This window comes from Natrix helvetica, assembly GCF_964273705.1.
Source record: "Natrix helvetica genome assembly, chromosome: 6".
Classification (NCBI taxonomy): Eukaryota; Metazoa; Chordata; class Lepidosauria; order Squamata; family Natricidae; genus Natrix; species Natrix helvetica.
This window is the reverse complement of record NC_138553.1, coordinates 44287765-44300385: the sequence shown is the minus strand read 5'-3', so window position 1 is coordinate 44300385 and position 12621 is coordinate 44287765. Positions and strand designations below refer to the sequence as shown.

The 12621-nt window shown below is 33.8% G+C and overlaps 1 protein-coding gene across 2 annotated transcripts in view; it reads right to left on the bottom strand.

Moving 5' to 3' along the window:
- The window catches only part of OSBPL8 (oxysterol binding protein like 8), an 87351-nt gene that overhangs the window by 38907 nt on the left and 35823 nt on the right, over positions 1 to 12621 (bottom strand). For both annotated transcript variants that reach the window (XM_081957185.1, XM_081957186.1), the window contains exons 7-12: positions 11171 to 11272; positions 9101 to 9304; positions 7552 to 7636; positions 4700 to 4868; positions 1023 to 1248; positions 180 to 364 (exon numbers count right to left, since the gene is read on the bottom strand). In XM_081957185.1, coding sequence (XP_081813311.1) covers positions 180 to 364; positions 1023 to 1248; positions 4700 to 4868; positions 7552 to 7636; positions 9101 to 9304; positions 11171 to 11272 — 971 coding nt within the window. The remainder of the gene's footprint in view (positions 1 to 179; positions 365 to 1022; positions 1249 to 4699; positions 4869 to 7551; positions 7637 to 9100; positions 9305 to 11170; positions 11273 to 12621) is intronic.

The window sequence follows — 12621 nt, the reverse complement described above, 5'->3', positions numbered from 1 at the left end:
AGGAACACAGTTTTAAAGTCCCATTTATGGTGTGAGGCATTATTTTATCTAAGAAACCTGAACTAAAAAAAATCAGATCTGCTACTATTATATCACTGAACTCCTCTTGAAAATGATTTTGAAATAATGACATGATGCATCAAGATAGTTCTTACTGCAGCTAAATAAAAACAACTCACTCAGATAAGAAGTCTGCATGATAGTAGTAATCAGAGAGTTTGTCCAAGAAAGAACGTGTTTCCAATATAAATGTAGGTAGTACCACTTTGGAGAGATCCATTCCAGGGCGTACTTGTTTCAACAATGTCCAGATCAAACTCTTGTTCTCTTCTGAAACTATTTCTGTTTGAGAAGCTTCTCCTGCCTTCAAAATGCAAGTAGAATGAAGTAAGAGCATATATTAAAATATATTAATGCGCTTAAATAAATTGCAAAACATTTTTGTTTTGATATATAAACATTTGCCATGCCACTCTAATATGGAATTCATATTTTTCCAATGGTTTGTATTACCCACCCATTTTCTAAACACAGGACTTCAGATGAAAAAGAAGAGATAATATGCAAATCCATGTGACTTTAATATTGAAGAAACAAATAAAGTGGGTCACCATAGAGCACTCTGGCCTTATAGTTGATTGTGGTTAATATGTAGCATGTGAAACAATGCATAGCAAGAAAACATGGGATGTAACAGCCATATCATAACATTTATTATTTATTTCCTGCCTTTATTATTTTGAGAGAGAGAGAGAGAGATAGGTTAGCTTTCATAATATTGAAATAGAAATTCTATATAGATAAAACCAAATTTTGGATGTGATATCAACCCACAGGGTAATATAACAATGATAAAACATCTATTACTATCTCTTTATATTTATTATTTATTATTTAATTCTATCAGCATTACAAGAAGTTCTAAAATGGACATACCACGCGACAATAATGGATAAAAAAACAAAAAGGAAACAAGCCATTTTATGATTCAAATATTGTGAAGTAAAAATATAATTTGTTACCTCCCCCAGTTCTTCACTGTCTTCTTCTACGTAAATTGTTTCCTTTACGTGATCTGGTTCAGGATCAATATATGAATCATCCTGTCTCTCTGATGTATCTGTGTCACTTTCTGCCAAACCATCATTATCTGACTCATCACGATCCTGGTCATTTTCTCTATCTGATTTATCAGAGTACATATCTGAATCTTTAAAATGATGTCTTTCAATTTCACTGTCATTTAACCTATTAAAAAGATATGTGTTAATGTTTTATATAGTAAAGAACAGTACATTTAGTTAATTTGTTACCTTACTGAATTTTTGTTTACTGAAAAATCATTTACTGAACTATTTGTTCAGTAAATATCATTGAATGTCAATGAAATTAAGTATAAGCATTTTCATTCAAATTAATTTTATTGGGAAAATTTAAGCACAATATAATCACTAAGATTTACAATTCAATTGAATGTATTCAATTTAATTACAAGAATCCCTGAACTTAAGTCATATTATTTCCTATTTTCATTTATATCTTTATCACTATTTTAAACAGCATCTTACAGCATTCTATTTAGTTGAACATATAAATATACTAAAGAATGCAAGAACTACTGCCTAAATGCAATCAAATATGATTTCTTTCTTAGAAATTCACCGTTCCTTATTTCACAGAGTGAATCTTTCCAGGATTTAGGAAACCAATCTATACTCAGTTTCAGATGTTAAAAACACATTTACATTTTATCTGAAGTATATACAGGTAATTTACCTAGAGATGCCCCTAGTTTAACAATTAGTGAACAAAATAATTTCTTCCTAAATACAGTAATATTAGTGAACATACAAGTATTTATACAGAAATAACAGGGTATTTAAAGAAACCATTGTGATAATTTCTCTTTTAACTGAATGATACAAGCAGATGAAATGACTGGAAAGTACTTGCATTGTGACACAAAAGTTAACTTAACCAATCATCACTGTCCAGATTGAAATAAAGAGCTGAGAGTGCATGAATATAGGCTAGGTTTGTTTACCTTTGACACTTAATTGCAAAACAATAATGAATCATTTATATACCCTGAGTCATATTTATTCACCTTAATTTCTGAAGTGTTTATTATAGTTTTACTCTACCCTTCATTTTCATTCCAAGTTATCAAAATAAATTAAAAAGAAAAGAAACAAGAAAAAATAACTTTAAGCTAAACAAAAAATGTAATAAACATGAAGCCTGTTAACCTAAGTCAGTACAGGGGATGCTATAAGACAAATTCCTAGAATTATTTTCTGGAATGTATAGGGAACAATTAAATTACTTTACAATGCCTCCAGTTCTAACCATTGCACTACCATGGAAAGATACCATAGCATCAAAAATGGTAGTCTTAGTTTAGATTATAACTGTGCAACATTTTGATGGCCAAGGCTGTATACTATTCATTCATTCATTTTTATGTCCTCTGTTTGCAATATTCTATGCCAATTATTATAGAACTACAATCAGAATCCTAACTAAAAACCTACCATTATTTTTCATTTAATAGGGCTCTTCATATCAAAGACATCAAGCAGCACCATTTTAATAGGGGGCAAGCTGCTGCAGCTGCTACTGAGAATGTCATCGTCCAGGCCCCTGTCCCTTGATTCCTCTGTTTAGGAACCTGTAGTTCTCCCTCTAAGCTGACAAGTAGTTATCAGACAAATGTCAACTAAAGAAGATGGTCCTGAAGGTAGCAAGGATCCAAACTATACAGGCTTTATATACTTTGAGATGGAAGTGAAAACCTAGTGGCCATCAACACAATTCCTTAGCATAGATATTACTCTGCTAAATTGGTTAGCATCAGTCAACATTTAGGGAGCCATATTCCATTTCAGCTGCAGCTTCCAAATTATCTTCAAAGAAAGCCCCTTATAGATTCAATTGCAATTGTCTGTTGAGTTACTGTCTACAAAGCTTTCTTGTCCAACAGATCACAATGGCAGATAAGTTTTGACAGCCACATTACCTGTTATTTTAGCAAGAGCCTAGAGCCCAGCAGAATTTTCTCATATATCACTGGTCTTTCAGGTAATCTATCAAGATCACAGATGGAACATTAATGGTGAATGTGCCATTTTACTAAAAGCCATTATGTTTTGTTGAGATTCAGTCTTTTTGTTCTACCTCATCCAAGTCTCTAGAAAACACACAAAGACTGAAGAAAAATAGGGAAGCAAGCTGAATTCTGGAGTACTCCACACTGAAGTACCAAAGGGTACTATTTCTCCTTCCCCACCTCAAGCCTCATAGATTCTCCAAAAATTACCAGTCTATGCTACTAAATGCAAGTAACCATGCTTTTATTTCCTCTGTATTCCAGAACTTAACTAAGCGTCTAATGTAGATAATCACTTGACTGCAGGGAAACTCCTCAATTTAATCTTAAGGCATCTACCATACCGAGATTAATAGAAGGTGAGTATGAGTGATCTGACTGTGACAAAGGAATGATATTGTCTTCTACTTCAGATCATACATTAATTGCATGGAGGCCAAAAACAGATCTAAGACACTGTCCTTCGTATGTTTCAAATACATGTTGGCTTGGAGTAAGAGCATGTTTGTCAATTCCCAATCTATTCAGACTACACGCCCAAGGAATGGAGATCCTTCAGCATAGAGAATCTGCAGCTTGTTGGAGGTGATAGGTGAGCTACCTCACTAGTACACTGAGTTGGTTCACAGAACCCAACATAAAATACTGCACCTTACTTCTGGCTACCTATGGAACAATTTATTTGGCTATCATCAAATTTTCATACAATATCATTGCCAGGCCTTTTCCTTGATCTTGGTGTTAAGGCTACTTCAAATTCCCCAAGAGCCACATGGATGAATTTCAGATAGAGGACCTTATTCTCATTCAGTCAGCTTTTGGTGCCTATTCTATTCTCTCTTCCATCATGGAAGAAGAGGATATTATTAGATATGTACTTGACACAATGCAAGTGACCGAGTTAGGACTTCCTGGGAAGGATAAAGAAATTAGTATAGCATAAAAAGCTATAGCTATACTACAGAATAAGTATAAAAGTATAGGTTATCAGCATATGATAGAAAATAAAATATTGCTTAGGAATTAGCAGTGGTATAAATTAAATATCTACTTATACTGAAAACCACTACTGTTTTTATTCTTATTTGAGACTCATCAAATATTATTTGGATGAGTCCTAAATAAGGCAAAACTGATCACATATTACCTCTTGTTGGTCAATATAAGTAAAAATATTCCACAGGATTTAAACTGACTAAAAATAATACCCCACCTCCAGCTCTGGACTGGGGGATAGAGAAGTCATATAAACCTCATATATGAGAACATGATTTAATGTAATATCAATATTTCTCTACTATCACAATTTAAGAAAAGGTGCACTAACCATACCATTCTAAAATATGGATTCTATATATTAAGCATAGTAGATAAGAATAGCACAATAGAAAATATTAGGACATAGAAACAGATGAAAAATTACCCTTGGTGTAAGGCTAAAATGCTTTCGTGAATGATTTTTATAACAAAAATCTAATTTGGAAATTGAAGCAAAAAAACAATACACAACCTCTACCCTTAAAAGATAATTCCTATGAATTGTGAAGGGCAAGCTATGGTTTAATAAACAAACAAACATTATGGACTTACGGGAAACTTTCAGTGCTGTGAACGTTGTTTGCACGCAGCAGGCCATAGAATGAAACATGTGTACTATCTGCTAAATTCAGTTCATGTTCTTTACCTTCTCTAATCATTGTACGTTTGAGCAAACTTGAACACTTTAAAGCTAGCTCCAATGCATCCATCCAACATCTACCTAAAGATAAATATGTTTTAGGGTATAATATTCAAAACAGGGAAAGCACAACAGGGGAAATTGCATTTCAAGTATTTGTCAGTTTAATGTGTAACAGAGGTCCCGAACCTGTGTGCCATGGACCACTACAGGGTGGTGGCCTATTTGCAACCAGACTGCATGAATGGCGGGTTGGCGTGCGTGCACACAGCCCCATTTGCGTGAGTGGTAGACATGCATGCCTGCTCCTCACACAACTAAAACTGTGTGAGCACGTATGCAAGCATGCCTGCCCCTCACACAAAACCATCCCCTCTTCCCCCTTGCACCAGGCCGCCAACCTGAAAAGTTTGGGGAACACTGTGATGTAGAATATTGAGCAAAGCTTTTTAATACTAGAAACTATTTTTTGTTTTCTCGAATTATATACAAATTTGAGTTAGACTGAATCCGTAATATAACTCATTCTTAACTCTGCCTGTTTTACAAAAATTAGAGCATAATTGTATATGCACATTAGATTTCACAAGCACAGAAATTTTTCCACTAAGCTAAAAATAAAAAGGAACATATGCAAAAATTGGTGTTGTTTCATTTTTTATTGTTTGTTATTTAAAATATATCTTAAATTAAAATATATTAATATTGAGATTATAGTCAAAGCAAAAAACAGAGATTTGATATATCAATAAAATGATAAATCGGGGGGGGGGGGGGGAGAAACACCAAGGCTATTTACCAGCAAATAATTACTACTGCAGAAAGGCTACAGAAAAGAATCAAGGATCAACTTGCAAGAAAAGCTAAAAGCAACAAAAAGTGCTTTTTCTGACCATGTCAGCAGTAAAATGAAGGAAAATGTGAAGGTGGGCTTACTTCTTGGAGAGCATAAGATGACAGTAATATGTGACAAAGAGAGGACAGAATAACTCCTACTTTGCTTTAGTATTCTTCATAAAATGAACCTAAGCAGAACATGCATCTAACGTCAATGATCCCTCATCAAGTTGGAGAAGTGTCAAGTAACTCTATTCTATACCCTATGCAATTCAAAATATGTACAAATGATTAAAATTGTTAGAAAGTAGAATTATCAAGTTTGCAGACAGCAGAAACATAGGCTGACTGAAATCACTTTGGAACATAGAGCAAAAACCAGGAAACTGAATTTCAACAGAGACAAATGCATGATCCTAGGGAAACATCAAAGCCATGAGTATAGTATTCATGGGGGCCAGGGAGAAGGAATATATGCCAATATATCTGATTGTCTTGATGGATCATGAGTTGCTTATGAACCAATTCTGAAATACATCTTAAAACAACCAAAAAGCAATCCTGGACTGTATTAACTGAAGTATAATAATGTCAAGTGGGGAGAAAATCATACATCTTTTCTATTATGATTGGACAGAATCAACTTTGTTTCTAATTCCAGTTCCACATTTTAGTAAGACTACTAACAAAATGGAGTAAATCAAGATGCTAATAGACTTTGAAGTAAAAATGTAATGAGGAATTGCCGGAAGTGTTGGCTTTAACCTATAGAAGAAAAGACCGGAGGGAGATATATTAGTCTTCAAGTATCTGAAGGGCTATCAGGTAGAAGATGGGTAGAACTGGTCTAAAAGAGGGAAAAGAAACATTGGGTTTAAATGAGAAGGAAGCAGACTTTGGCTGGATATTAGAAAAAGATCCTAATAAGAAGAACTGTTCAATACAGAGGCATACCTCAGAGATATTACCACTGCTGTTCCAGACCACCACAATAATGCCAATATTGCAATAAAGTGAGTCATAAAATTGTTTATGGTTTTCCAGTGCATATAACAGTTATATAATACACTATACTGAAGTCTATTAAGTGTGCTATAATATTATGTCTAAAAATATACATACCTTAATTAAAAAGCTACTTTATTGTAAAAAGTGCTATTCATAAAACGAATCTTCAGTGAGTCATCATTTTTTGCTGGTGGAGGTTCTTTATATATATGGCAGGGTCCGCTTGCCCTTTGTAGATAATATACAGTATATTATCTACAAAGGGCAAGCGGACCCTGTCATAATGCAGGAAAAATGCTAGGAAGAAGTAGTACCAGCAAAGCACAATAAAGTGAAGTGCAATAAAACAAGGTATGGCTATAAAATTGCTTCAGGAAAATAAAACCATATATATCCAATTGCCTAACAATGAGTTGTGCTTATGTGCTATATAATTAGCTTATACTGCAAAACATGGATACAAATACTGATTTGATATGCTACCTTTATCATCCCTCAATCCTAGTAATTTGTTGGAATTTAAAAAATGGTTCATTTGCTTCTCCATTTGAAGTAAAACATATGACTTAAGAAAACTTAAAACAATATTATATATATATATATATATATATATATATATATATATATATATATATATATATATATATATATATTGTTGTAATTGTACTGATAAATAAATAAAGGGAGACTAGGATAGATCTATTTCGAGCTAATTAGCTCTCATCAGCTAGCCATACCCTTACTGGGATTAGAACCCGGGCTGTATATATCTTAGGCAGGAGTCTTAACCACTAAGCCACGGTTTCTCTTCCTTATCAGTTGAGCCATATATATATATATATTTCAAAACTTTAAAATTCCATTCTTAATGGCAACCTCGATTAAAAAATTTAGCATGAAAGACAAAATAAATGCTTACCATCTGATTCTGAAGCTGCTCGAATGATTAAGTAACTACCGGGTAATGGCTGTGTTATAGAGCCAACAGCTTCACCTTTAGGGCCCTTAAAATACAAAACAATATTAATTTGATTGTATTTTAGATCAGCTTGCATTCAATTTATTCATAAATTATCTGCTTTTTAAAAAAATGATTTTACCAGCAAGTAATAGCTAGTGAAGACATAATCTTTCACTGGGTCTTATAAGTGCCCTTTTCCTAGTTCACCAGATGGCAGTACAAACCAACCTTGGATGTTATTCAATGCTAAACGAATTATATTCAGATTAAAAACTGCATAAATGAACCACTTGTAACTGCTGGCTAGACAGGGAAAATAACAAAATATGATAAACTGCAGCATTTATTCTATATTGCTAAAAAAAAACCCAGATATAGTCATCAAGACTTGAGATCAATTTGTGAGTATTTTGTCTTTACTTTCCCATTCACTGCATCCAGAGGTGGTATTCAGCAGGTTCTGACCAGTTCTGGAGAACTGGTAGCAGAAATTTTGAGTAGTCCGGAGAACTGGTAAATACCACCTCTGACTGGCCCCGCCCCCATCTATTCTCTGCCTCCCGAGTCCCAGCTGATCAGGAGGAAATGGGGATTTTGCAGTATCCTTCCCCTGGAGTGGGGAGGGAATGGAAATTTTACAGTATGCTTCCCCTGGAGTGGGGAGAGAATGTAGATTTTACAGTATCCTTTCCCTGCCATGCCCACCAAGCCACGCCCACAGAACCGGTAGTAGAAAAATTTTGAATCCCACCACTGACTGTACCCACAAAAGCAAATGTAAACATTTTAAAAATATCTTCCATCTTAACATAGTGGCTTTAAGAAACTCTACATGGCCCATTCAGTTTTGGATGAAAAATAAGCAAAATATATTAGCAATAATACTTTTAAATAAACAAAGTGATGGAAAGAACCGCAAGAACAACTTCATCTGAATACTTATTTCCCCATACAAATTGAGAAGCAGCTCAACCATAACAGAATTAGCAAAAGTGAATTTGCATTTACAGATACTTGCACCCAAATAAATATGGATGCATAGAAAGGAATCCATAGATGCCAAAGGCAATTCTATTTATTGTCCAATAAGCAGAAAGAGGCGAGTTTGTTTTTAAAAATCAGATACAATGTAATATAAGCAACTTGTCTGATGGAAATTTAATAAAGCAAACAGTTTAGCATTAGAAGTCTTGCACTGTTAAAATCTTATGATTTGCCATAATTGGAATCATAGGTTAATAGAAATAAGAAATGCTAACAACTGTCTGCCTGCCATCCATAGTAAAAAGTCAGATCTTCCTATTCAATCTTCATTAACTTTCCAAAGCAATTGAACGGCTGAAATTTAGAGTTTTAGGCTAATCAGACAACCTTATAAAATAAATATTCTTTTGGACCAATCTATGACAACTGAAAAGCATTTTGAATTCATTAATGATGCAGAGAGTTTTAATGTGACATAATATTTTGTTGGCACGAACTCCATTAAGAATACAAGTTCACTTACCTTAACAGCCCAGATAGACTGTTCCAAAGGATGGAAAAGTTTGAAACAGAATCCATCCTTTTTTGAAGGCCGCTCAATGAGTTCACAAGCATTCAGAAGTACTGTTCCCACCCACTGGCCATTTTTAGGTGTTTTATAAATTAGCAATACTCCTGGTTTCAACACACACCAAAGTTTGGTCCAACTTTTCAATGTACCACGAATCTTCCCAGAAAAAAAAAGTGGGAGAAAGAAAAATATATCTAATTATTATTTCTAGTATTTTTCAATCTCTTACTCCCAGACAAAAACATGATTTTACAAAATTTGTAACAAGTTCAGAATTATAAATTTTTTTTAAATTCTAGTGGAGGAGCAATGCTCATAAAGCTACCCTCAGCTACTACATTATATTAAATACATATAGTAAGTGTAAGTATTTGGGTAACTCAAATGTCTGAAAAGAGGGAAAATTGATACCAGTTCAGGCCAGGCAATCAATAGAAGAGTAAATGTGAATTCTGATTTAATTTCAGGATTACCAGATGTCAAGCAAAAGGAGGACATACTGTATCATCCTTTTTGTCCTCAGTTTTTACATCTAGTCTGGCTTTTAAAATATCTAACTGAGCAGCTTTTCTTTATGGAGCTTCCTAATAAGTGCTAACTGCAAGTTAACAAACTCTTCCTGAAATTAAGAATTAAGTAACAAGTTGAAGGCATTTGCTTCATAATTGGCTGATGACTCACAGCTATGAGGACAGCAGCACATTCCTCTCAATGTGTATTTACCATTGGGTGTCTGTTTACTTATTTGTACTCCCTTCCTCTCCAATGAATGTAAATATAAACATATATGTCCTTCATTTCCCTCCCATTTACTCTGCTTTGCAATTGTCCATGTCTTCCTTTCCTTGTTCAGATATCTGGTAACTCTTGAATGATTGCCCTGAGCAAATCTCTCTCTCTAACTCTAATTCTAAGTACTGCTGTAGAAATAAAATGGTGCCTTGAGTGATCTGAATAAAGAGTGGCGTAGAAATGTAAATGCTTTGTGATTTTAATATATGTAGAAAATTATATTTTGAATAGTAACATCCGTTACATACTGTATGTCATTGACCAGTTACTTAATATTTTTATGATATAAAAAAACATTAATACTAAATAGCTTGGTGTCAGAGTTCCAAGAAACACCCCCAACGAAAGATTATCTGATCCCCATATTCCATTTACAATCTTCTCTTATTTATTCATACCATCTGTCATGTTTGTCCTGACTTGAGCATTTAGAAAATAAAGACCCTTGACTCCATTTTTGAATTTAAAAGTTTACTTCTTTCAAAGTCAAGTGGTTACAGCATAAGCAAAGCTGGATCTGAATATTCCCACACAAAGCCTGCATTTTACCCTTTCCCTGGCCTTCCTGCCTTGGCCAGTCAGTCAGAATCCAATGATATTTGAATTAGATGATTTGGGAATGGCCTTGCGATTTAGCACCTTTTTGGTGGTTTCACATTCCGTTCTCACAGCTCCACTCTTGATTAGCCGGTCTATTTTGGATTGACACTTCTGATTCCTATTACCCTGTCATTCCCCCATCCTAACTCCCCAATATTTTCTCTCCCCCCCTCCCATATTTTATGGCATGATGTCAGCAAAGCAGAGTATGCTGAAGATGGCAGATCTGACAGCATCACTGATTTTTACACAGTGAAAATCATAACATTTTATACCATCACACGTAAAAAAGAAAATGTGCAATAAGGAAACTATTTTTTAAATTTCAGTACATCAGTGATATTTCAGATGCTTGTTATTAAGGAGAATATCTTTCTGTAAATATCATATTTAACATAGGGAGATTATCAACACAATAACTGTAGATTTGCTGTAACTATGGCAACCATGTTAAAGCAAACTAAATCTCTCCCTGGGTTTCTACGTATTGAATATTAAACCTCTGGGATACAATTAATATCTTCCCTGCTAGTAGTAAACAGTAGCAGTTAAATACAATTTTAATTATTTTGTTTTCTTATATATTAAACATTCAGCAATTACAGCTTTTCATTTATCTCAATTTCTCACCTTAAGCCAATCAGCCATAACAATGACTGATGGGTCTGTGATAGTGCTAAGTAATTCTTTTGTAGCTCTTTTCTTTTCTTCCCTGTAATTTTTCTTTTGAACCTGTAAAGAATGAATGAGAAATGAGAAAAGAAAGCAAATAAATGGAAAGAAGTTAGTGAATCCAGTCAATTTGAAATAAAAATAAATGTCCAGGTGAAAATTGTTAAAATACAGAAAAAATCATTTTAAAAAAAGTCTAATGAAAGAACTTCCTAGAAATTCTTTGTCAGGCAATTTCATATAAAAGAATACATGGCTTTAATTTTCAGCTATGTTTATAATTTATCAAGAATACAAAAGTCCATTTACATGGACTCTAAAATATAGTTAATCCAAGGTGAGAAATCTATATGCTTTCAAATTGTTTATATAAACACATAAATTTACCTAGATTACACATTTATCAGGAATCTATAAGCACATACAACTTAAGTATAGTTGAATTTAACAGAATTTGTCTGCAGAACTTCTGTAAGTTTGAGGATCAACCCTTGAATAGCCTCTACCACCAGTTTACTGCTGGTTCCACTTAACTGTGTGCTTATCCCTCTTACTTCCTCTTTTTAATCAGGGGATATCCCTTTGTGAATTATGAAATCTAACCTCAAAGATGATTCTAGCAATTTGATTACAAAAGAAAGCACTCTAAAATATTTCTAAAAATCCTTTCAAATTTAAAGAAGTTCAAAGGAAAACAATAGTCCTCAACTGTATGTATGTGATTGTTCTATACAAAGCAAGAAACTTATAACATTTAAGGATGAATTGTTTTATATTCTTAATACATCATAGTCTATTCATCTGTGGTGTTAATATTATCTATGAGTGAAAATGGAATGTTTTCATAAATTTGGTCCCTTTAAAACTATGGGTTTCTAGGGCTAAATTAGTTAGGGTTTTTTTCTGTCTTAAGAGAGAATGAATAAGATCAACTTTGTTTGTGGCCCTTCTGAGGTGAAAAAGTCGCATCTGATATTACTTCAGACAGCAGATCTCACAAGTTTAATCTAATGAATAAAACTGGTACATATCCTATCTGCAGGCTTATAAATCTATTTCATATACTACCAGGTTTCCATACCCTCACCCTCAAAAATAGGGGATTGAAGTATCACCTGGCTAGCTGCTCTATGCAAGTGACGCAGTAATTCTCTCCAGAACACCTGTAGGTCTTAAAAGAGCCTTATGAACCCTTTTTCAATTTTGTAATAATGACAAACCTTATATTTTTTTTCTGTCTTAACTACCAGAAAACCAGGTTATGGACTTTGCCAAATATAGGATACTATGTTCCTGCTACAATGAAGCTTTTCCAGGCCAATTCACTAGCACAGCTTCTTTACAGACCTGCTCAGACCCCAGCTTCCAGATTTACACCTTTAGAAAGAGTTCAATCCAAATTTATTATA